Source organism: Microsporum canis, genomic scaffold (genome assembly GCF_000151145.1).
Source record: "Microsporum canis CBS 113480 supercont1.5 genomic scaffold, whole genome shotgun sequence".
NCBI classification, from domain to species: domain Eukaryota; kingdom Fungi; phylum Ascomycota; class Eurotiomycetes; order Onygenales; family Arthrodermataceae; genus Microsporum; species Microsporum canis.
This window is the reverse complement of record NW_003299165.1, coordinates 2,493,639-2,518,057: the sequence shown is the minus strand read 5'-3', so window position 1 is coordinate 2,518,057 and position 24,419 is coordinate 2,493,639. Positions and strand designations below refer to the sequence as shown.

The 24,419-nt window shown below is 48.9% G+C and overlaps 9 protein-coding genes across 9 annotated transcripts; 5 read left to right on the top strand and 4 right to left on the bottom strand.

The window, feature by feature from the left end:
- Positions 1 to 563: 563 nt before the first annotated feature.
- MCYG_06017 (PH domain-containing protein) lies at positions 564 to 4,578 on the bottom strand (the record flags this gene model as incomplete). The annotated part of the gene is made up of 4 exons (XM_002846102.1): positions 564 to 3,698; positions 3,879 to 3,940; positions 4,099 to 4,446; positions 4,563 to 4,578. 4 exons carry the CDS (start codon positions 4,576 to 4,578, stop codon positions 564 to 566), a joined length of 3,561 nt encoding a protein of 1,186 aa, XP_002846148.1.
- Positions 4,579 to 6,777: 2,199 nt separating this feature from the next.
- MCYG_06016 (zinc finger protein 354C) lies at positions 6,778 to 8,514 on the bottom strand (the record flags this gene model as incomplete). The annotated part of the gene is made up of 2 exons (XM_002846101.1): positions 6,778 to 8,387; positions 8,442 to 8,514. The coding sequence occupies 2 exons, from the start codon at positions 8,512 to 8,514 to the stop codon at positions 6,778 to 6,780; spliced, it is 1,683 nt and encodes a 560-aa protein (XP_002846147.1).
- A 372-nt stretch (positions 8,515 to 8,886) lies between these two features.
- On the top strand, positions 8,887 to 9,573 carry MCYG_06015 (DNA-directed RNA polymerase I; the record flags this gene model as incomplete). Its single annotated transcript, XM_002846100.1, has 4 exons — positions 8,887 to 8,933; positions 9,004 to 9,288; positions 9,365 to 9,484; positions 9,540 to 9,573. 4 exons carry the CDS (start codon positions 8,887 to 8,889, stop codon positions 9,571 to 9,573), a joined length of 486 nt encoding a protein of 161 aa, XP_002846146.1.
- A 1,069-nt stretch (positions 9,574 to 10,642) lies between these two features.
- On the top strand, positions 10,643 to 11,596 carry MCYG_06014 (conserved hypothetical protein; the record flags this gene model as incomplete). The annotated part of the gene is made up of 2 exons (XM_002846099.1): positions 10,643 to 11,219; positions 11,253 to 11,596. 2 exons carry the CDS (start codon positions 10,643 to 10,645, stop codon positions 11,594 to 11,596), a joined length of 921 nt encoding a protein of 306 aa, XP_002846145.1.
- An 867-nt stretch (positions 11,597 to 12,463) lies between these two features.
- MCYG_06013 (riboflavin transporter MCH5) lies at positions 12,464 to 13,865 on the top strand (the record flags this gene model as incomplete). Its single annotated transcript, XM_002846098.1, has 2 exons — positions 12,464 to 12,669; positions 12,734 to 13,865. The coding sequence occupies 2 exons, from the start codon at positions 12,464 to 12,466 to the stop codon at positions 13,863 to 13,865; spliced, it is 1,338 nt and encodes a 445-aa protein (XP_002846144.1).
- A 235-nt stretch (positions 13,866 to 14,100) lies between these two features.
- MCYG_06012 (N-acetyltransferase 5) lies at positions 14,101 to 14,922 on the bottom strand (the record flags this gene model as incomplete). The annotated part of the gene is made up of 3 exons (XM_002846097.1): positions 14,101 to 14,272; positions 14,331 to 14,562; positions 14,754 to 14,922. The coding sequence occupies 3 exons, from the start codon at positions 14,920 to 14,922 to the stop codon at positions 14,101 to 14,103; spliced, it is 573 nt and encodes a 190-aa protein (XP_002846143.1).
- A 542-nt stretch (positions 14,923 to 15,464) lies between these two features.
- MCYG_06011 (conserved hypothetical protein) lies at positions 15,465 to 16,861 on the top strand (the record flags this gene model as incomplete). The annotated part of the gene is made up of 2 exons (XM_002846096.1): positions 15,465 to 16,204; positions 16,261 to 16,861. 2 exons carry the CDS (start codon positions 15,465 to 15,467, stop codon positions 16,859 to 16,861), a joined length of 1,341 nt encoding a protein of 446 aa, XP_002846142.1.
- A 726-nt stretch (positions 16,862 to 17,587) lies between these two features.
- Positions 17,588 to 21,026, bottom strand: MCYG_06010 (translation initiation factor eIF3a; the record flags this gene model as incomplete). Its single annotated transcript, XM_002846095.1, has 4 exons — positions 17,588 to 18,197; positions 18,256 to 20,633; positions 20,697 to 20,921; positions 20,985 to 21,026. The coding sequence occupies 4 exons, from the start codon at positions 21,024 to 21,026 to the stop codon at positions 17,588 to 17,590; spliced, it is 3,255 nt and encodes a 1,084-aa protein (XP_002846141.1).
- A 1,714-nt stretch (positions 21,027 to 22,740) lies between these two features.
- MCYG_06009 (guanine nucleotide-binding protein subunit gamma) lies at positions 22,741 to 23,159 on the top strand (the record flags this gene model as incomplete). The annotated part of the gene is made up of 3 exons (XM_002846094.1): positions 22,741 to 22,895; positions 22,969 to 23,026; positions 23,097 to 23,159. 3 exons carry the CDS (start codon positions 22,741 to 22,743, stop codon positions 23,157 to 23,159), a joined length of 276 nt encoding a protein of 91 aa, XP_002846140.1.
- Positions 23,160 to 24,419: the final 1,260 nt, after the last annotated feature.

Sequence of the window (24,419 nt, the reverse complement as noted above, 5' to 3'; positions counted from 1 at the left end):
CCAGTTCATGTTTCTAGACTAATGCAGTGTAGTGTTATGGTGTCGCATAATGTGGCATAGGGCAGTGGGTGCTATTATACTGATGCATACATGGCTTTGGGGATAAATAATGAGGATTTTTGGTGGGAAACACACAATAAACAAGGGAAAGGATCATATCAAACTCCTAATGCACAATGTGAAAGAAACAATATGCCCAAACAGATCATCATTGATATGGGTCTGACAACTGAGATCTAAAAGTAGTAGAAAGCAGACAAAAAAAAACAAAATGCCTCGAAGAAAGTTGACGATGAGTACTTGAAAAGCGAATATGGTGGTTGACAAGGAAATATAAGGATGCAGATGCGGTTAGAAAGGAGAAGGGACAAGGACTGAGTAGACAGAAAATGGAAACAGTTAGAAATGGAGTCAAGTTGTCATGGTCGTTATAAGAAAATAAACAAGTCAAGAGTAAGAAACATAAAAAATGTTGGCAAGAGCAGGTATGGTTATTTGGCTGGGATGATGCAATAAAAAATACAGAAGGAAATGCAGTTCATAAGCTCGGTGCAGTTCAGCATCTATGCATGATACTGAGGTTGCCATTGTTGCCCCTGACTATGTGCATAATAGTTAGGTTGTTGTGGTTGTTGCTGCTGAGAAGAGAAATATGGGTACTGCATAGATGGAGCATACCCAGGAGGCGTACCCATGGGTTGCTGAAGTTGGAACTGAGCCTGGGCCTGGGCCTGGGCTTGAGCTTGTGCTTGAGCTTGTGCTTGTATTTGAGCTTGTGCTTGTGCTTGTGCTTGAGCTTGAGCTTGAGCTTGAGCCTGATACTGTCTCTGAGCAATAGCCTGCTGCACAGCTTGGCCACTGAAACCATCCTTCATAGCCTTTCTCTCACGTTCACGCGCATCAATAGCACTGACAAGCCCAGACCCAAACTGTGGGCCGAGGTTATTGTTCAAATTAAAGAACGAGGAGCCAGTCACTCGAGCCACATGCTCTTGTTCACGAGCAGAGAGGTGGCCAGAGACATCCGGTTGAGATAGTATGCGAGTTGCGCTCCGCGAGGAAGGGCGGGGAGGAACGTCGTAAGGCCCAAGGATAACACTGGGACCACGAGATGATGGCCGAGGAGGGACGTCAAGTATGGTATTTGCTCCACGGGATGAAGGACGGGCCGGGATATCTAGCATGACGCTTGGGCCCCGCGAATGTGGGCGTTGAGGGAGATGAGTTGCAGATGACTGATGGCGAATATAAGCAGACCAATCTCCTGACGCTGGGCGGGGGGGAGGTGTAGATCGAGTCGACTGCACAGGGAGATGGATTTGTGACCTGGACGCGCGGTTGTGGACGAATTGTTCTGGAGAAATACTCGCAGGGCCTGGGGTAACAGGGCCGCTGTCAGGGACCATACCTGGTTGCCAGAGGACACTGCGGCGCCGTCCACGTTCCTGTGTGGGGGGTGGAGATGGGGATTGGTTCGATTCCTGGTTAAGATGCTCGAGTAAACGACCAGTGGAGAGCCTTCTCCCTCTTGTGCCGAGAGTACCTTCAGATGGGTTACGTTGATGAGAAGAGGACAGAAGTAGCATGGTATCGGATGTGCTGGGCCGTCTTGTGGTAGGCTTATAGGTGTGAGTAGGTCCAAAATCGACTTCTGGGATATCTGGGTTCACCTCAGCAGGTGCAACGGATGGATTCTTGTAACGTGCATCACCAATAACAAGGTCATCCGTCTTTGGCGTCGCATCGCCGACGACTTTCATCTTTCCCATTCTTGGTTTCTGAATGGATTTTACTGACTTGACAGAGGCAGATGATTTATGTGAGCTTGCATATGATGGAGCTACAACAGAGCACGCATCGTCTTGGACAACAATCTCTCGTTGGAATGTGTACTTCTGCTGAGGCGGTGGAGGGGGGGAAGGAGATCGCGGTCGCCTTATGATTCTGTCTAGAGCATCCATATCAATGTTATCACGCAGGCTTCCCAATGTAGACTCTGTCTTCACACTCGCTGTCTCAGAGACAGGGATTTCGGCTGCCACAGGCTTTCGGGGAATTGGCTTTTGTAACTGTGGCTTCTGGGCTTCATCTTGCTGCTTTATTGGGGAGTACCCTCCAGTAGAGGTAGATATATATGGCGCGTTGACGTCGATATTGCTCGCGGTATCACTAGGAGTAACAGGACTCCCCTGAGAATAATTCGAACTGCATGCACTCGTACTATTCAAGCGATTAAGGGCTGCACCCCTAGGAGCGATTTGTCCCAGTCTATTGTCGGCCTCTTTTTTGCTCTCATTGGCACCATTCCAAGCAGCCGTAGCACCAGCCACGGCAAGTCCATGTACGTTTCCGCTCTTCTTATTCATATCTACCAACTGATCCATTGTTCCAACCGACATACGCTTCGCTGCATGACCAATCTCTGGGGACGGTTGGGGTTTAAATTGCGGTGTTCCCCTTGGATCGTGCGAGAAGGCGGGTGAAATAGGCACAGCCAATGGGGGCGGGCTGGGTTGCAAGCTCTCAATGATTTCTAGTCGGTCAACAGGGCCATTATTGTCCATGAAGGCACCGCTATCAGGGGAACTGCGACTATCAGTTCCGCCCACTTCGAAAGGTCCATCTGTCTGAGGGATTCCTTCGCCATGGGGGAGTTCCGCAGGTGGGTGTTCCGGAATGTCTTCACCAATGCTGTTTTCGAAAAATGGCGGGCTGCGACGGCCACGACGAGCTGAGGGGAGACCTGTATTATCGGACTCAGAGCGAGTGTGGGATACGCCGGACTTGGCCGGTGAACTAGACACCGTGTCAGATGAACTGCTTGGCTCACCATTCCTTGACCCAACTGTTGCGTTACCAAAGCGCACGGTGCCACTGCGCTGAGGTAGACTACTGCGTTTCCCGCTACGACGGCCTGAGATACTGCTCGTCCTACTACCGGCGTTTGAGGTCATACGGCGCGACGTGGCGTCCTTGAGCTGCTTCTTCCACTCTCTAGCGCTCCAGTTCTCACTTCCCTGTGTATGGATCAGAGCGGACACATCAAGGATATCGAGATATCCCTTACGCCTATTGCTGGGCATAGCAAACATCAAACTATTGGGGCTAACGGTGTCAGCCAAAAGACGAGTAGGGCGACCATAGATACGAAAAGCATCATAGACAGGGAATAGCCAACGAATCATGGTTTCAAAACCAGAGACGGCATGGTGCATTTCAGGGAGGACGAAGACAAAGCCTTCGGACGTTGTGTCGCCGATGGTAACTAGACCTTCGACCTTTACGAGAGTAGACTGATCAACGAGTGGTCGGGACTGTGGGTATATAGCATACGCAGAATAAGCATCGGAAATAGTAGCAATAGGAGCTACTTTCTTGCTAGTCTTCCTTGTCTCGTAAAACTTGATGTTCCCCTTGGGTGGCGTTGGTGCTCGATCATAGGGAGATTTCTTCTTCAGAGAGCGGTTGTACAGCTGCATCTCTTTTTCTCCTGGAGGGGAGATGACGCACCAGCACCTTCTCCAGGGAGTGCCCGCGCCAAATCGAACTCTAGCCCAGTCCTCGTACTTGAATGTTGTCTTCTCGAGGATAAGTTTGATCCCGTTTAGATGCTTCCCTTTACCAGCAATAAGGGCACCGGTATAACATTCATGGAGGAGCGAATTCTCAAACACCGTCAGGCGTATTGCTGCCGTCCACTGGGTGAGAGAATGTAGGGAGTCGAAATGGAGTAGATATCTGTTCTTGCCGGCTGTGCTGATGCTGACGACGTTCTGGAGGGGCTGGTTTGTTTCATTTTTGGTGGGAAGCGTTTCCATCTAAACGGCTGTTAGATGGTCATCTCTAGTGGTTAATGGAAGAGAAAAAACTCAATGTACCATTTTGATAGTAGCATCAGCTAAATTGATGAAGCTGGGGGGTGCATTTGCCTGCCCTCCGGCTGTATCTAGTGCAGATGCATTCCATATTGAGAGCACTGTTCCAACCAGTTGTCCAAAACACTCAACCCACTGTCTATCGGTACATGGTCGTCCTTCTACAGAGGCGAGTTAGAGGATTATCTCGTTGCATGTGAAGGGGAAAAGAAAGGAAACTTACGAGTATCCAAATCATTAAGTTTTAAGAAGTATCCTTCCTGGTACAGCTTATTGGCCTGGTTATTCAGGTAGGTGAAGACAGGCTCAAGCTCTGGGATGGGGAGTGGCTCTGCATCAAGAGTAGGGGGAGCAGGAGCTGTCTGGTTCTGAGTCTGGTCCTCATTCTCACTCTGCACTGACTTCTGAGCCCACAGTGAGGCTATAGGCCTACTCAGCCTACGCGTGCGCCTAATGAATGGCAGGGTTGAGTTTTGTTGCTGTTGTTCCGGAGCAGTCTCTGGGGCCCCAGACGCCTTGTTTGACTGTAACTGTGTTATAGAACCAGGAAGATCTGAGGTAGAAAATGACCCTGGCGATGTCGTTTGTTTATTCCTAGGGCCATCTGGCCGGGAGGAAAGAAAGGAGAGAACTTATGATGTCGTTAGAATTGCATTTTTTCGTGGTTGAGTGCAACGATAAACTAACCTCTTATGCGCCCCATATTCAGCAATTGAAAGCCAGAAGCTGTCTATGTGTCTTCTGAGTGGGTGAAAGAGCTAGTTCTAGCTAAAAGGAGAGCTGTGAGAGAGTATCTAGGAGATTCTTTCACCAGCCATGTGTTGGCGGCTAGACGGACTTGTCAAGTGGAAGCGCCGGAAGAGCCAGGAAGAGAGATCCCACGGTTTGCGACGAGGGCGGGCGGCGGAAGAGCAGTGAGAAGGGGATAGGAAGGGAGGGCGAGACGAAAGAAGATGGCGAAGCTGGGGGAACCGGATGTGTGTCGTTTACAGGAGAATGTGATCCATGGCGTGAGTTGACAGCAAGCAGCCAGGTGATGGCAATGAAACTAGCTGGAGCTTAAGTAAATAAGGTGGCAGTGAGTTTGTCTAGCGTCTGCCGTGTCAGAGTGATCAGGATATCGAGTTGAAGATGAAGATGAAGATGCTGAAGGAGTGAAGGAGAGAAGCTGATGGAGTGAGAGGAATACGGGGAGAGGAAGCGGCAGAAAAGAAAGTCCAGGCGCTTCCGCCCTCAACCTCGTCCACACCCGCTAAGACTAACTGCCCTTACTACGCATGTACTCACCTTACGATACAAGCATATACACACACACTAATGACTATTAATACCAGTTTGCATCTGTATGCTCCATACGTATGGCCGTCTTCATAAAAAGGACAAAAAGAACAAGGTACGACCTAGTTGAACGCCTGCCGCTGACGATATACATAGTATGATCCCTCGCGCCTGTTCCGCCTCCTCCACTGCCAGCCACCTTGAAATCATATCCGCAAGTCCTTACATAGTAAACTTCTTACTCCCTCTCTATCTTTCTCTTCTCTCTCTTTGATCCCAAGACGCTAACTGGCAAAAGCAAAAAAGAAAGAAAATCACCAAGGGAGATGATTTATTCGAGCAAAAAAGGACGAGCAGAAACCATGTCTCAGACCGCAAACACCGGCCCGGACAAGTCGTACAGTTTGCAGTCAGACAAGGAAAAGAAAAAACGATGAAAATGCCTAAAGACGGATAGAACCATCGCCGCAGCACCAGCACCCAAGAGTTCATGGCGTGTCTGTATGTTCCCTGTACTGTATCAACCGTATCGACTTGGGTTCAAGGTATGTTTGTAACCTTGCGGGAGAGTGTGGAAAGACAGCCACCCTATCCACTTTATAAATGTTAAGTTATTTAGCTGGTCCGCCCCCAGCCTTTGGTTGAAACATCTGGCCCTCCATTCTGCATTGTGCCCATAAATAACCATGGTGGAAAGTGCGCATTTCCCCATGGCAATCTCGGACCTGGTGACGCGTTCAGCCGGAGTGACAAGCTGATAGTTCTGTTCTCTCGCCCAGCCCGCTAGCTCCAGGTAGATACATCGCGCGACCAATTGCTAGGCTAGCTTATCCTAGCAGATCCGAGGCATCCATGTCCATACCAGATCAAGGTCATACCCATACAGCGACAAGCCCAACGTTGTGCTATATGGGGATGGCATTGGTTAAACAGCGTTATACCAGCGTATGCATGTGCAACAAACAGTCGATGCAATCGCGTGGGCTTTCTTTTGTACAAGTTTGCCCAAAAGCCAGGTGCGATACGTCTGACCTACTATGTATGGTCCATGTTCTTCCTCAGCCTCCCATTCTTCCCGCGGTCTAAAGGAATGGGAGAAAAGGAAAGGTCGAAACAAAGCCGAAACGTCGGTGAAGAATCATATCCAGACACCTCGACAAAGGAAAGGCGGGAAGAGCTATGATCTTTACCCATTCTTCATTATTACGTACTCTGTAGGTATTCTGTTGTGGTTGCTTGACGTCGATCGTTGTGGCAGAGGTACCAGCAAGCTGGAAGAAGAAACGACAGGGATCGACAGCCAAAACAGTCAATGAATCCAGTTAAACAGGCGAGGGTAATGCAAGAAAGCAAGAAAGAAAGCAAACAATCGATCGGCTGCGTGCATCGTGGCAACGGCACATACTATGTATACAGGTGACAGACCGATACGATAGAAGGCTGATGAGCTGATAGTAGCCTTTCTTTCTTTAATATGTATAGTTATTTGTTCATTTCTCATTATCATCATCAATTCCCTTATCAGCCGGGTAAACTGAACTGACATGCAAGTATTAATCATTACATGGTTCAACTAGATTGAACCCAGAAATATGGGATCCGTTACTCTATTAGACCCAAGATATCAGGACTCTAGGGAAGTATACGTCAGAAGCGGGTCAACAAGGTCGCCCAACCCGCCTAGACGATCGTCCCTCTCTCGTTCCTGGCCCTCATCGTGGCTTGCCATGATCTCATCGACGCTAGCGTCGGGTTGAGGATATGCATACATGCCCTCTGGGTCGATAAGCCCGCTGCCACCGCCGCTGCCACCGCCGCTGACTTCATCGCCACGCATCATGTCCATCTCATATTCAAATGAAAGTCGGGCAAAACTGTCATTCCCACCCTGCATAGCTCGCTGCATGAAGAGAATCTGTATCTCATTTTCATCCATACAATGTTTCGCACCCATATGTAGCCAGAGATCGTAGTCACGATAGAACCTATGTTCACACTCCGCCAGTAGACACGGTATCTGGCGGTTAACAGACTCTTCCGCGTATCCCTGACCAGTGAGCAGAGCAACGTTTGATGGGCCCATGTGTGTCAATCCAGATTCTAAGTTGGCCGCAGAACGGCTGCCGGCTCTTGCCTTCCTTTCAGCCCTAGCATTGCGAAATCCCATATGGGCGGTTCTCACATGCTCTTCCAGAGCGAGTTTACTCCCATACCGCTTCCCGCAGGCATCTGTTCCATTCCATCCACTAACCTTCTTGGACGTAGAAAGATCCGTCTCGCCACATGCAAAGCGCTTCTCGCCTTCGTGCACTGTCTTAACATGGACGTTGAGATTGCCTTTTTTCGTAAAGCTACGTCCGCACCCTGGATGCTGACAGGGATACGCTCGACGATCATCCACAGAGACAGTCCCGTGCGATATCTCTATGTGTCGACGTAGATCCTTAGCCGATGAGCAAATATGAGCACAGGTCGGACAGGTTGGAGGATGCACAGAACGCATATGAGACTGTAGCAAAGCATAGGTTGCAAAGTTGAATGCATTTCCATCTCTCTCTTTCCCTTCGCCTTCGTTGTTGCCAATGCATTCCGTACAGGTAAATCGAGCCTCCCCATGAACTCTCCGTTCGTGGGCCTTCAGATGGCCTGCGGTATCAAACGCAGCGGTACAGGTCTTCCCTGATTCCAGTATAGCTTGACATGGAAACGGCCGTTTCTTTAAATGGACAGTCATGACATGTTTCAACAGCGTTGAATGCTTCCGGAATGTCTCTTTACATTGTTTCCCCCCTTCTTCGTTGAGTTCTGTGCATGTATATTTATCACGTCCTTCATGGGCAGCAATATGTCTCCGGAGCCTTGAACCCGTGGCAAATGCCTTTCCGCACCCTTCCCGCTCACAAACATAATCTCGTATAAGGGTATGTGCACTCTTAACGTGGTGATTGAGATGGGAGACCCGTAGAAAGTTCTTCTCACACCCCTCGTAGGTGCAGACGAATATGCGATCATTCGTGTGTGAGCGTAGGTGCTCGGTAAGGCGTGCCGGACGATTGAAAGCCTTGTTACAGTTGGTATAGGGACAGAGGTGTTTCTTGAGCTCCGACGGATACTTGGAAGACGCGGGTGAAAAAGGTGTTAACGGTGTTGGATGGAGTTCCTGGTCGGAGTGTGCATCTTCGTCAAAGATGGAGGAATCACAGTCGGGATCAGGGTCAGGTATTTCATCGTGGTCTGATTATGTTAGCGGTTTAATTCCATTGCCATTGAATATTAGCGGTAACATACCTGCCGGTTCAGACAGATGTATCCGTTTCAGCTGCCTCTGAGCTTCTTCCGCTGCCTTTCGTTTGGCTGCCATGGCAATGATGACGATAGAGCCTTGAATCCTAGAAGCCAGACATCTCAAATGGAAAGTGAATCAAGGCCGGCATGACAACCTATAGACTCAAACAGACTGGCAAACCAACGCCAGTCTCCTTTCCCAAGAAGATGTTGATGGTCGTCGATTTCAACTCGAGCTCTTCTTGGTTTGTGTGTTTCCAAAAAAAAAAGATTAAGGTGCAAAATCTTGGCACGCCAAGCATCGTCTTTTTTTCTCTTTCACATCGCAAAAGGAAGAAAAACATCATCACCACCGCGCGCGAGGAAGACGATACACCGGACAAGTCACAGAATTAGCTCTATTGCCCTACACGCTGCAATAAGCCGCTTTCCTTTTGATACTATCGCAATGTCTGACTTTGGCGGTGACGACCATGACGACCGTGAGGAGCCAGGGTAAGCCCTCCAATTTATTGGCACATTTATCGCATATACCATGACCACACTCAAGCTAATAGCTGCGTAGTCTTGACTATGAGCCAGCCGAAGACTTCTTTGACGATACTGTGGTCGACGACTTTGCGGTAGAGGACCAGCAAGAAGAAGGCTACGCAATCCTGAACGGTGATGGACAACCTGCGACTACCAACGGACAGAACAGCGACCCTAATGCCTCCTCTGGCCAGGGCCAAGGGAAAACCATATTGCAACAACGTGAGAAGAAGGTTGCCAATGACCAACGGACTACGACCCCGTACATGACCAAATACGAGCGGGCCAGAGTACTAGGCACCCGTGCACTACAGATTAGGTGAGCTACAGGTTTCTGCCTGGCATAGGTATAAGAGAAAGCTTTGATAGGTTATGCTAATGTAAATCATCAACAGCATGAATGCTCCTATCCTTGTTGACCTAGAAGGTGAAACTGATCCGCTACAAATTGCCCTGAAAGAGCTGAACCAGAAGAAAATCCCATTGATTATCAGGAGATATCTCCCGGACGGGTGGTGAGTACTTGTGTCAGCGTCTACTTGCATGTTTCCTAGCTGATATCTTCTCCAGGTATGAGGACTGGACATGTGAAGAACTCCTTTGAACATATCACAGGCAGGCCTACCTTCAGCCTTTGGACATTCAGGTATCTTATACAATGCCCTCGAGACACTTATGTTTTGTGTGATTTAGCATAGCGTGGGGTTTGGGTTTATGTTGGATCTTTCTTTTCTTTTTGTCTTGTCAGAATAAAATAGGTAAATAATAGACAGTAAGGTGCAGTTCTCATAGGTACTTCTCCTCCACCACGGCCTCTTCCCAGCAACCAGTGAACCAGGCAACAGCTTCTTCCCTCTATTATGACTCACAACAAGGCCATTGTGACATATCATGCAGGTCTATGCATGTACTACAAGGGCGGGATGGCATGAAGTCCAGCAGATTGGACACGCAGTGAACCAGGGTATATAGCAACATATCCATATTCCCCCCCCTCACTAGGTATAAATAGATGAGGCTGCCACCTCGTCAAGACATGAAGAACAATTACATTGGACAAAAAGAAATCAAACAGAATCAAGAACTACAACCTTCAGACAAAGTATTATATACCCCGATATCTCCTTACCCATGCTAACTACTTCCAGCGCCATGTGCCAATATATCCGCTTTACCTATTCGCTCCTACTATGCCGTGCCCAACCCAAACATCTATTTGAAGACCGCAAACGAGTAGATTACACTGAAGGAGAACTCGATAACAACGGAGTGACTCTCACGGATCCATGCCCAAACCCAAAAACGGGGGCTGGCCAAAGCCGAATGTGTGCTGGAGCAACTCAACGTGGTGATATAGTCTTTGGGAGCTCAAGCAGGCGTGGAGGGAATCATGTGCCATGCCCAGAGTGTCTGCAATTGGGACTATATATTCAAGGAGCAGTCTAGCAGGGGTTGATATGAGAGAGAGATCAACACACCTATACGGACAGGATAGATATTCAATTATCTTCTATGTACTATGTGGTATACAGTTAGGCAGACGCGGCTTACCTAATTTAACTACTCACCACGTGATTTCAGGAGACTGAAACCCTAAGTTAATGTATTAGAATCTTATTTTCATCTCGCAAGACAAAAGATGTCAAAGTGTTTCTTCGATCTTGAGCGTCGCAATGGAAACTATCGGGTACGGCGTGACTGCTCTCGTTACTAAAACGAAGAGCTTGACTGTTATGAAACAGCCCTTCCCTGGATATGAGCATGAGATTGCCTTCGAGCGACAGGTTTATGAGAAGCTGGGTATACATCCCCGGATTGCTAAATACCGCCGTGCCATAAAACACGCCTTTGAAATGGACTATTACCCACACGGCTGCATCGACAAAGCAAGACGTGACATGGGGCCTGAGATACCGTATCTCAAATGGGCTGAACAGATCGCAGAAGGCCTGGTTTTCATACACAGCAAGGGCATCATTCACTGTGACCTACGGTCACCCAATGTCCTTGTTACCGATACCCAGGACGTTGTCCTGGCTGATTTTGCCTCGAGTTCAATGGATGGTGTCAGGGTGTCCGATGTGTCAAATAATACGAGATATCGACCACCCAGCTTTGATGAGCTAAATCCTCAGTATACCATCCAGGACGACATCTTTGCGTTTGGCAGCGTTGTATACTACCTCGTTGCGGCCGAGGATCCGTATAAAGATCGAACAGATGAAGAAGTTATCGAGCTCTACTCCGCCGGTAAATTTCCTGATGCTTCAAGGTGGCCCCTAGGTTCCGTCGCTAGCAAGTGTTGGCATGGTGAATACTCTAGTGCTGCCCAAGTGTTGGATGATGTTCGTCAGTATAAACTAGTCCAGAAATCGATCCTCGCATTCTTGCTGACTCGTTTCCTTTGGCTCTATAGGCAACCTGGGCTTCGAGTCGTCCTTAGCATTACGTTGCCCAGTTTACTTCCGGTTTATCTTCCGCGTAACGCGGTATCTGAAACTTTCACAGTGGTCTTCACTTTTAAGCCAGAATCTGTCGAAATTTCTATCATTTCTCACAGGAGGTCAATGATAAACGGCCCAAATTTCTCAGTACTCCACATCCCCTACATATATACCTATATATGAATCAGGTGCAGGTGCCATAGGTGTGTGAGGGTACTCTCCCGCTTAATATTCAAGAGACGAAAAGCAGTGAAACAAAACACTTCGAAGGGCTGCTGAAAATTGTTTCTTTTTCCCCCTTGTAATAACACCAAACCACGTCCAGATCATGTACACAATGTATGATCAAAATATTACCTTACCATATCCGCCATCTTGAAATATAGCATCCTCATAATTTCGTGTGTTGCGTCGAGGTCGCGTGTAAGTGATGGCTGCTAGCCAATTATGAGGAATGCTTTCACCAAGTTGAGATATCTTTCGGCATCATTTTCGACGGCGTCATTAACCCGAAGATGTTGTCAGTATTGTCCCCATCCAACACTTTTTCGAGTTTCAATATACGAACGGACTAACAATATACCTAGTTTAAATATTACTAATAAGAAGAAAGCGACGAACCGTTCCGTCCTTGCCGTTGCACTGCCGAAGCCATTGCCGCTGCTGACTCGCCGTTGCTTCTGACGCCCCGCTGGTCCATCAACGTCGCCGGACTTTTCGCCCTGCGATAGGAGGAACCACCGCTGAGGCCGTATACCGCATCGTCCTCCTGTGGGCTTGTCCAGCGCAAAGTGGATGGAGACTAGGCTTAACAGCCTGTTTCGAGTCTTCGATGGATTAATCAGATTCAAATCAGCTCGGCGCCGAACGGCTTTTTCACTTTTTTTCTCCTAATCTCCTTCTCTCCGTTTTAACTTCTGTCTCTATATATATACATACACGCATATATATATTCTCCATGCGCAAGATGGGAATCCTTTCGTTTTGTCAGGGTATCACATTCTCTGTCCCCCTTTCTCTACCATATACCCGTCATCCTCATGCGTGAGAATGGTCGATCTCGAGAAGGATGAGCAAATGCAAAACAGCTCTATAGGCATAGGGGGTGAAAGTGCCGTTGCTTCTTCCACTACCTTGCCGACGGAGAAAAATAATGTCGATGATGCTGGCTATGCTAACCACGAACACTCATTCGACAGCGGCTGGGCAGCTTGGTCCCAGGTTCTAGCTTCGTTCTTTCTTTTCTTCAACACTTGGTATGATGCCTTCTACATCTATAAAAATAGACACAGGACAAGAAATACTAATTTCGTTATATAGGGGAATCGTCACAGCGTTTGGCGTGTTCCAGACATACTATGAGCATAACCTACTCAACCACCTGTCACCTTCGACAATCTCCTGGATTGGGTCCACGCAATCATTCTTGCTACTCTTTTTTGGGACCGTCACCGGCTCCTTATTCGATGCCGGCTATGTCAGGCAACTTTTGATGGTGGGCTGGGTCTTGATCCCACTCGGGCTCATGATGACCAGCATAGCCAGTTCGTTCTGGCAGATATTCCTTGCTCAAGCTATATGCATGGGCCTTGGATTCGGAAGCGTATTCGTCCCCTGCCTTGCCGTTTTGCCGCAGTACTTTAAGAAACGAAGAGCGATTGCCAACGGAATTGCCGCAACAGGCAGCGGCATCGGCGGCGTCGTGTATCCTATCATATTCCGCCAGATGCAGAAAAGCATTGGATTCCCATGGGCAGCACGCGTACTAGGCTTCATTATCTTCGCTACAATGTCTATATCGATATGTCTATTAAAGATGAGATTCAAACCCACCGAACGACGGAGCTTAATACAGCTCTCAGCATTCAGAGACCCTGTATACTCCCTTTTCTGCATCTCGCAGTTCTGCGGCTTCCTTGGGCTGTACAATATGATGGTTTATATTCAGCCCTACGCCATTGACGAAGGGATAATGAGCACGGATCTAGCCTTTTATCTCCTTGCCATCCTTAACTCCGCGTCTACGCTTGGCCGGATAATTCCAAATTATTTTGTCGACTTCCTCGGGCCTCTTAACGTCATGATACCCATGACATTCTGCTCCGGCATTATAGCTCTTGGCTGGATAGGGGTGCATAGCACGGCGAGCATCATAGTGATCGCAATACTATACGGGTTCTGTTCGGGCGCCTTTGTATCCGTTCCCCCGGTTGTGTTGATCAGTATAACGCCCGATCTTCGAGACTTTGGCACCCGCCTCGGGATGACGTTTGTATTTAACTCGGTTGGCGCCCTTGCTGGTACGCCTATTGGGGGAGCTATCATCCATGGCTCAGGAAACGAATACTTGGGCGTCCAGCTCCTGGCCGGATGCTGTCTACTAATGTCGGGGGTCTTCCTCGTTATTGCCAGGTTTGTCAAGTCTGGGCTGACAGTTTTTGTCCGTGTGTAGTCGAATACGACAGCCAGGCTCTGGGTCCCCTTTACGTAGTAGTATAGACCATACCAGATACCCTGCACCGCAAGATGACACTTTACATATAAAAAAGGAGTACATAAAATATATATAAAAGGACATATAATGGGATTCATCTATGAACTTTTTAACCTACCAGTAACTCATAAGTCGTACACCATGTCCTGATACTTGGCCAATGCTATGTGTGTATCTTAGGCAACCCTTTCGATCAGGTAACGTCTTCAGGGTTTACAAGGAAGTTTTCCCCATCTTCACGAGCATGCTTTAGATGGACATCCCGACTCAACGGCTTTCGCATGTCGAACGCATCTTCACCCTCCTCCGAGAGACCCGTGGGATCATCACTGTAGTAATTCACCACCCGCCTAAACACAGAATACCTAACACCCAAAGTCAGCAACGGGAATGACCAGAAGAGAGAGATGTATATGAACCTACCCCATGCCCTTGTACATGTCGACTGCGACTTTATTCCCTGCCCGGACATACAAATCAACGAACCACGCATTATTCATATCTGATGCCCGCTCCAGGCTCTCCGTCAGCCGTCGTGCATGGCCCATCCGTCTCCAGGCGGGCGCAACGGTCAGCACCGTGATATGGCCATGCCAGGGCGTATAGTGCTCCGAATGACGCATGGATTGCGGTTGCGCCTCTAGTTTTCCCATTACTATTATAGCACGGTGTAAGTCAGCCAGTCACGCCACGTCTACCGTAGTTTTTCTTGTCTTCCCCGTCCATCTTGTGGTAATGCGCTGGTAGCGTTGGGCCGCAGCCAGCAAAATATAGTTGGAATTCTGGCGCTTTGGTTCCTGGTGCCAGCAGCGGAGAGGAGGAGCGGTCAAGTCGAAGGAGACGTACTGTATCCGACTATCTGGCCGTCTCTGTCCTCGACGACGTTAAACAGAGAAGGCCATTTCATGAGATAGTTGAGGTAGAAGTGCACGTCGTAGTTCTCGGTCAAGGGATCGAGGTTGGTCAGGTTCAGGTTGAGCAGGTCGGCTGGCGTCATGCGCCGGATCGTGGCCATGATGGAAGATCGAATCAGCCAGCGAAGAGGAAGAAGAAGACAGCAAAGTCGTGTGGGTTGCTGTTCTAGCAGATGCGATTGTTTTCTTGTAGATATTTGAACTTGTTGAAAGTATTTTTATCTTGGAAGTTTTTCTGTGTATCGATTTTTTTAAAACATCCAAGACTGATTATTTATTTACTCCTTTTCAATCTGCACAGCAACGCCGGCCTTGTTTTCGAGGTCAACAACTTGGTACGAGCAGCTGTCGGAGTGAAACAGTGACGGAGTTATTGTCCCTGAAGGGCTGAAGGTATTTATTCAAAGGGTTTGGCTTCTTTTAGGGCCTAAATAGTATACTAACTTGAGTTCTCTAGGGAAATAGAATCTTCACGGGTTGACGGGATATGCCAGCTCGATCGATATCGAAGAAGAACCAAGGAGATATATAAAATATATACTATATAAAAGTGATCTTGAGCATAGGAAGCATAGCAAACATGCCTTCTTCTCCCATATCTCCCCGTCAACTTGAACACCGCAGAAAGCTACCGAGCATCGACATGTCGGCCTCTCAAAGCACATTTGCTACGAATTCGAATGGCCTGTACTCTCCGCAGGCAGCCAGGAGCTCGCTTCCGCAGTCTCCTGTGACACCGCGACAACGGCACCGCATGTCAATCGATAGGACGTCTCGGTACTCTGCCGATTTCAACAGCGATATCGACTGCCGGAACGGCGAAGGCAGCCCAATAATGGACGGAGGACTTGGTAGTCTTGCCGATGAGCTCGCGGATGCGTGGGACGACGATGTGGAGGATATATCCGGTCTACGGGAAGGGAGAGATGGCGACGTCTTTGGTGACGGCCACCCTGGCTCTCCCAGGAACAGCATGCGGAACGACAGTCATGGTGGAGTGAATGGAGAATTCGTTGATTCAATACATGATATGGGCATTGGGATGGGATCCAAGGCCTCTAGGGGACAGGATGGCTCAGAGTCTGAATGCGAAGGCGGGCTACGTCCGTCGAAACCACGGCCGAAATCGATGGCGAATAACACCCAACGACACCGGAGATATGAGTCGTCCCTCTACGATGGCTCTGAGTATGGACCGGATTCCGATATCGAAGAATGCGCCGACATATCGCCTGCTCTGGAGGCGCGCATGGCCGCCATTGACCAGCTCGTTCGGTTTGGAAACAGTGAAGCCGAACACCTGAGCAACGAAGTCATGGGCCGTGTTATCCATGGCCTGCGAGACCTGGGCGGACAGAGTGAGATTGAAAGCGGTGCTTCCAGGTTAGTTTCTCCGCGATATATATATTCCATTACCAGCCCTGCTAATATCCATATAGGCTTATCACTGCCCACGCTTCTCTGACCTCTCATCTAACACACCAAACCCGCTCACTACAAACCCTCACCCACCCTCTCCTCTTCTCGCATTTCCCTGTTCTCTCCTCCGATGCTATAGACGGCCTCATTCCGTTGATAGAAGACGTCCTGCCAAACCTCCCTTTCCCTGTCCAATCTAACCCAGCTGCCTCTACCTCTACATCCTTACCGCACGAATTCTCCCCATCACAATGCTCAACCACAAGCTCAGGCTCAAACACTGCTGCCACAAACCCTCTTCTTTCTCTACAGGCTCTCCTTGCTCAAACGTCCGATCTCACACATACACTGCGCACGCTAAGCGATACCCTGCATGAATCCCGTCAGTTGACGTCTGCAGCATCTCGGCGGCTGAAATCGGTGCGTGAGCTGGTATCTGAGATTCGACGGGATGAAGAGGCACGCGAAGAAGGGACAGCCTGGATTGAGCAAGGGGAGTGGGATAAACGGCTTGGTGAGCGAGAGGCGGGCAGAGTGTGTGGCGATGTTGTCAGCGGATTCGAAGCCGTCTGTGGAGAATGGAGGGATAGATTGTTTGGTACAGAGGTGGTTGTTGCATAGCTTGTGGTGTTGGGTATAGGTCTATCTAGGTGGGCGTTGGTCTTGATGCTGAGATGTCTCATGTTTCTTCATATTTCATTCTTTTCTTTTCTTCTCCTTTTTCACCATTCATTATCTACTTACTTCTCTTTTGTATAGTTTGACCTTTTTGATAGAGATGGATATTCGAGGTGATATCCAGCGAGTTGGCTAGGGATACTACCAGACCTTTTAATCCTCATGAATCTACAGACCTGAAAATCAAGAGCAGTCGTTTTATAGATATTTTTCTGTTCCATTGCAATTTTATGAAGGTATATCCAGCTAATCTGTCCATTTCCCGTCAGTCATGTCTCCGTGACGGGCGTTAGACAAAAACATCAGGAGAGCAGCAAAGTCGTAGAGAAGGTGGAATAAAAAGCAAACGAGAGAATAGAAGAAATAACAAGAGGGAATCAATTCTTTGGTCGAGGGAAAAAACGGTTAATTAAATCCAATAAAAATTGACAGTTAGGAGGAAAATGGAACCAGAGATAGAACCAGAAGCTTTTTGATGTAAAAGTAACATCTGAGGCTGTCAATGATTGATTGAGTGGAAGGAAAGGGAAGTTAATGAAAAAGGGGAACATGAGGAAAGGAAAATACGACGAGAAGCGAGAATTCATAGCCTCCATTCCACCCATCAGCCATCAAGTACCATCATCATGATCATCAACATGCTAGAACTAGATAAAACATGATACACATCTACTGCTGCTGCTGCTGTTTGTGTCTAGGTCTCCATGCGCCTGAGCTAGTTGGCGGCAGTCTGGATTCATCTTTTGCTTCACCATCGGTGGGGGGTGCAGGGCTTCTGGTCACTGGAGCCCGCGAGTCAGAGGACGATACATCACGACCTCTGGATGGGAATCGTGGAGCAGTGCCGTTTGCCGGGCTGTCCCTGCCACGTAGATGGATGGGGACGTATGTGGCAGATCCGGAAGGTTTGCGCAGGGTATCTCGAGAACCAAGATCGCGAGTTGGTGGTTCACGCTCGCGGGATGGAAGCTCGCGAGGTTCGCGCTCACGGCCAGGTAGTGTTCGTGGTGGTGGTGCGGAAGACCCTTCAGCAGCGGAGTCACCACCAGCGGCCTTCTTGGCAGCCTCTCTGTCTCTCCAGGAGGTGCCACCAGGGCGAGATGTGAGGTTGAGTCGGGGCGCAGTGCGTTCAGTAGAGTCAGTTCGTGAGGATTCGGCAACAGCTGTAGGCGGAGCGCGGGAGAGACGAGGGTCAGCCAAGCCAGCTCGTTTAGCTGCAAGACGTTTCTCGACTTCTTCCTCACGCTGTTTCTGGATGGCTGCCTTTTCATCCAGGATTCTATGTGTATGTTAGTACTAGTGATATATATATGGGTGGTGGTGACAAGACTACTGACCTTCTCTGCTCTTCTCTAGCAGCCTTCTCCTCAGCCAACTTCCGCCTCCTCTCTTCATCCCTAGCTGCTCTCTCCTGTTCTTCCCTCTCTTCACGCTCAGCTTCCTCACGCTTCCTCCTCTCCTCGGCCTCACGCTCCATCCTCTCTCTCTTGATACGCTCTTGTACTTCCTTGACACGCTGTTTCTTCTTGGCCTCGAACTCACGCTCAGCAGCCTTACGACGACGTTCGAACTCTTCATGTCTCTTCTCGGTAACGGAGTGCTTGAACTTGTTGAAATGAGGTACGAGACGGCTAAGGCGATGTTTTAGAGCCACATCTTCCTTATGCTTGAGCTCAGCAGCAGCAAGGGTCTCGGCTTTTTGGCGCTCGTAGACCTCGAGGTCGTGCTTCTTCTGCCTCTCATAATCCTCAGGCAAATGCTTAAGTTCTTCACGACGGTAAGCACGTTCAAGATGGTCGAAGCGTTTAGCAGTCACTCGGATTCTTTCATTCAGATCGTTCTTCTCCTTCTCGAGCTGTGCGAGCTTCATTGCTCGAAGACGGTTGGAGTCTAGTTCCTCCAGGTCAATCTCGCTAACGTCAATGCCCTTAATGCCGGTCTTGAGTTCCTCGAGTTGCTTCTTCAACTCTGCCTGGCGGATACGGTCCTGTTCATCCTTCATACGCTTGCGCTCTCTTTCACGGTGCTCATCAAGGAGACGCTGCTTCTCAGCCTCCTGCAGCTGCTGTGTGCGGATACGCTTCTGCGTTTCTTCTTCCTGCTGCTTCTTCTGTAGGGCATCCGAAGCAGCTTCCTTCTTCTTGTCGATGATCAGGCGGCGAGCAAGGGCCTGCTCGTGTTCCTTTGCGGCACCAGCTTTGGCGCGAGCCTGTGCTTGTCGTTGTGCCTCGATGCGAGCTTCATTATAAGTTGGGTCAACGTACATGCAAGTAACGTGCAGTGTCTTTGCGAGGCGTGTGAGTTGAGACCTAGCAATTTCGGCAGGGGTGCTCTGGAGTCTCTGGACAGCACCGACGTCACTCTCGGCAGAGCCAGCGCCGCTACCAGCATGTACAGCTTTGGCAGAGGAGAAAATATCCGAATCGAAGGTAAGTACCCCCGAAACATGGTCAACACGGATAGCCAGGTCACCCTTCTTGCATCCGTTCATTATAAACTTCTCAACCATAGAGGGGGTTACTTGGAAGGGAGCAGGGAAATGAGCGAGCTCGTGAACGAACTTTAGCTCCACAGACTCGTAAACTTGGGAGAGCTGCTGGAACAGGCGGGTCAGGATAACCTGCTGTAGAGGCAGGACGTATTTTTCCATCTCGGCGTCAGCACCGATCTGTTCAAGGATGGGGGCGATCTTCTTGCAGATGGAGAGAGGGTGAAAGTCGACTTCGAGAATGTTGTAGAGGTCCCGAATCTCTGGGCGAGCACGAGACAGAAGGCCCTTGTTGAGAGCGTCTTTGAACAATGCAGCACGAGTAGGAGGGGAAGCCATGCCGAGCAAGTTGGTGAGACGAGTATTCTTATTCTTGCGGGCTTCATCAACATCAACAAGGGCACCACGAGAGCGAGAGGTGCTAATGACAGGGATAGAAAGGGCGGAGAGAAGGACGAATGAAGCTGTCTTGGTCATGTCTGCTTCGGAGACAGATGGGTTGTCTTTCTTCGGAGCCTGGCCCGAGGCTACGGCAATAGCAGACTGGCGCAGCAGGGTATAATATCTGTTCCAGGCGGCAGCATGGAAGAGGTAGTTGTCACTAACGAGGAAGATACGTGCAAGTTTCTCGTAGTAGTTTGCCATCATAACGTTCTTAGCTGGCCGCTTGCTCAAGTTTAGGAGGGTATGGATATCTTCCACACTGCGGAAACCCTCCTGCCACAGTTCGAGCTCGACAGCAACATTGAGCTGCTGGAAGCGGGTGTCTAGATGGCGCTGCAAGGTGTCTGGATCACTAAGATTGATAGCATGCATCTGGGACGAATACTTAGCAGCATTCTGCACATGGTTCCTGAGCAGTTCACAGAGACGTCTGAATTCAGTCTTGCGAGTATATTTGAGACAGAACTGGAAGGCCTGCAGGGCAGTTGTCTGATACATGACTTCAAGGCGAGCATTGTTCTTGAGGATCTCGAGCACGGTGCGGTATGTTTCCCAGAGGAACTTAAGCCAGGGAGTGACAATAGCTCGGTCTGTGCGGTCCTTGGACTGTTCTCCGGAAACTGTAGCAAGGAGGATAGTCTCTGGCGTTTCAATGGCATCCAAATCCTCAATATTTGACGTAGCACCGGTGTTTGATTCGAGAGACTGCTGGATCTCATCTGCCTTTGCCTGGGCCTCCGTGACTTTTTGCTCCGCCAGCTCAATGAACTTTTTCAACACCATCTAATACACCGGGTCAGCATCCAATAACATGAAAAAAAAAAAATTAGAGAGGGTCGAACCTACCTCAATGGTGCCAACATTGGTATTCTGGGCAATATTCTTGTACTGGTACAAACCATCTTTGGCGGACTTTCCCTTTCTCAAGTCGACACAGAGTTCAACAAACAGCACCATGACCGGCTCAAGAGAGGCAATCGGGCTGTTTCTGGATCGTTTTGAGGTGACATGTTCGTGGAGTACGGTCAAGGCAGACGCTTGCTGGTCGACTGCAATAAGTTCTTCGGCACGCTATAAAGCAGTTAGCACCTAACGAAAAGCCAGGAACCGGTGGAAGTGACAGAGTAGGCCTACCCTGAGAATATTCTCCGGCCGAACGTGTGGAAGAGGCGGCATGTTGGGCGGTCTCCCTGTGGGATGTTTGCAGGTACAGGCTCAGCGGGTCGTCGATATTATATATATCCAAGTAATTTTTTTTTTGGTGACAGCCTTTTTTTAATTTCGATAAGGTTATCGCTCTGCGGTCAGGGATGGCGGCGGAACCCCAAGAGCACGAACTGGCGAGGCGACTGGTAGGCTTGTCGGGACAGTCGAGAGAGCCTCCAACGATGGTGACGGTCGTTGGTAGTCGGTTCGTGATGGCTGGCTGGCCTCGTTTTTGGTGTTGGTTGTGTGAAAGTGGAGGCGAAGTTTTTTTTTTCTTTCTCTTTCGGACAGACCAAACATGGATATTATGTAAGCGGAGGAGTAAGCGAGTCACGTGGTAAACGCTGATATAAAAGTGTAGTTTTTTCTTAGCAGTTTGTGAAGATGGATGGAAAGATGATGGATGGAAGGATGAGTGGCTACGAAGGTAGATGCTACGATCTATACCGGCAAAGAAGGTTTACTGCACCTTCATCCTCTTCTTCTGCACGAGAAACGAGGCAGAAAGCGAGAGAGAGAATGGGGGCCATTATCCATCAATGGCGATGACGATAGAACAGGAGCACGCACCCATAGAAAAAGGGGAGGGAGCAAGATGGGGGGGAGGCGCTGGATACGGGGCTAGCTGGGAAGATGAAGCTGCGAGATGTGCTATGTATAGCTCCCTGGCCCACCACGCAGACACAAGCGAAGGAGAAGATTGTCAACAGCGTACGGAGTAACCGTCAGCAAATTAATAGACAGCATACTCCGTACAACCAGCAGTTCGGAGCAGTGTCAGCGCAGGTCGAATAGATAAAAAAAGAAGCGCCTCCCCCCGCGCATCGTCCGTTCCCCCCTCGATCCCCGTTCTGCATGTCCTCGAGGAAGGGTGCCCTAAAGCATCACAACCCTAGAAAGAGGGTCATAAGTCTGCCTTAATGCATTTCAGGCCGGGCCCTAGAACCCCTAGAATCCCTTGTGGTCGGTCGTGTATGTATGTAAGTGGTTTGCGCCTCGTCGATCGCGCGCCGTTGGGAAGGGGAAAAGGAAAAAGGCAGAGAGAGACAAGAGGAAGTGGTAATGCTGTGACGGGGTAAGTTATGGGCGCCAGAACGGGAGATTAGCGTTCTCTTCTTCTTGTGCCTGTCAGCTACCCTTAGCTTAGCGCCACCAACGAGGGGGTACATATAGAGTAGAACAATATAGAATACACAAACATACAATGCATTATCATCAGGAAGAATGTATTATCATCAGAGAGAGAAGAAAAAGAGAGAGAACAGCCGAAAAGGGAAAAAGGAAGAACTTTTGGGGTAAAAAGGTACTTACATAAGCAGATGAGGCTAGTGTATTTTACACCTTGTTACATAGCGTTACCATACATACAATACGACGGCCCTTTCTCTTGGTCTTCCCTTTTTCACTTTCTCTCCCTTTCATCTTCTCTCGCTCTCTCTCTCGCTCTCTCTCGCCATCTTCCTCGTCCACCAACGTCCACCACCCACGGCCACAGCTCTCACAGGTACTCTTCGACTGACCCTCTGCCTCCCCAGTCGTTGCGAAGGGCCTCAATCGTCTGTTCTACCAGTCTACCTATCGACAAAAGTCCTTTTTGACGGGGTTGCGCATCGCGATACACCTCTCTCCCTTTTTCTCTCCAGTGGAGGAGAGTGGACGGTAACCGAGCCTCACACACACCGCAATGCCACCAGCCTACGAACTGCGCTCAGGGGGCGATGGGCGAAGGACACGACAGAATCTGGCAGAGCTCAAGCTGCGCCGTCTCGCCGAGGTCAACATACGGCTCAAGGAGGATCTCGACAGGCCGCGTATAAAAGTTGCCGAAGCATCCATCTCGTGCGTTGCCCTGGGTACATTACCGATCAGAAGTTCAGTTCCCGTGAGCTAACGAGCTTCTTTCTCTCTCTAGCCTTATAAACTACTGCAACAATACAAAGGATTTCATGGTGCCATCCGTATGGGGACAGGTAGGGCTCATCTTTTTAGTTTGAACTACATAACTCACCCGAGCACATGCCTGACAAACACCGCACCTAGGTCGATAAACGTGATGACCCTTATGCGCCACAGCAGTCTGGAGGGTGCTGTATACTGATGTGATGGATGAGAATGTGAAAAGAGTACGACAACAAAATAAGAAAAAGAAAGAAACCTGAATTTGATGCGAAGAGCACGGTTCAGCACTTCTACCACCAAATTGAAAAAAAAAAATATGCAACCAACCCCCTCAGCAACAGCAACAGCGATACCCTTATTGATATCTCCTCCTTTTACATACTGCCGCACGACCTACCTTAATCCATCCTCTGCTCTGCCGCCAACCCATGCTCGATAATATCTAATTCGTCTTATCCTCCGCCACCGCCATCACTATACGATCCAACCATCACGATCTCCTTATTTTCATGTCTATACATAACTATGATCTACCTTTCTTGGTTCTGTCCTCGAAAAACCTCTTTTTTTTTTTCTTCTCTTATCTTGGAATAGGGATTGGAACGGATGTATGTCATTATTATGACATTGCCTCTTCCTCGGTCGACGGGCTTACCTCTCATCCTCTTCTCACTCCGGATACAACTCAAAATCGTCACCTTACTGCTGCTTTTATAACATCTCTCATTTTGGCTTAGTTAGCTTTGTATCCGGCTTACTTCGTCACTCGCCTCGACTCTATCGCTCCCCTCCGACCTCCTCCGGCCCCGTCTTGGTTGACTCTCTATTTGCTTGTGTTTGCCCTTCTTCTTGCCTATTTTTTTCCTCTTCCGTTTATCATTCCTGCTTCCGCTTTCTCTCTGTCGGTGCTAGTGCCTTCGTTTTCTTAAAATGGTTTTTCTACGTCAGTCTATCCTTTTTCATTATTTCCTTTACTCTCTCTGCCTGTTCTCATAGTCATGTTCCCATGTCTTCTCTCTCCCTCCCTCTCTAGTTTTCTTTGTCTGTATCCTTCCTCGATCCGCATCTACTTCACATTCAAGAGCTGGAATAAGCATAGGATAAACACCGGACCGGACCAGATCTGAAATTTATTTCCATATCTCTTTTCCTTTTCTTCTTACCCTTTTTCTTCTTTCAAGTCCATGTCTCCGTCTCATAGTAGCCCCCTTCCAATTCCTCATTTCCTTTCCCCTTATCCGACAGCTTCAACATCCTATTCCGATCCAATGTAAAATAGAATTCCATCTGGGAGAAGCAATACATCCAACAATAAAGCCGTAATACCTGTTTGATTGACTGCATCGATGTGTTGCTGGGATCACCAAATTACCAACAGATAAACCAAGCAGATGATTAGCCCATACCCCAGCAGCCAGAAACTGGGCAGCCGGACAACGCCGTCTTGCATGTACAATTAGACCT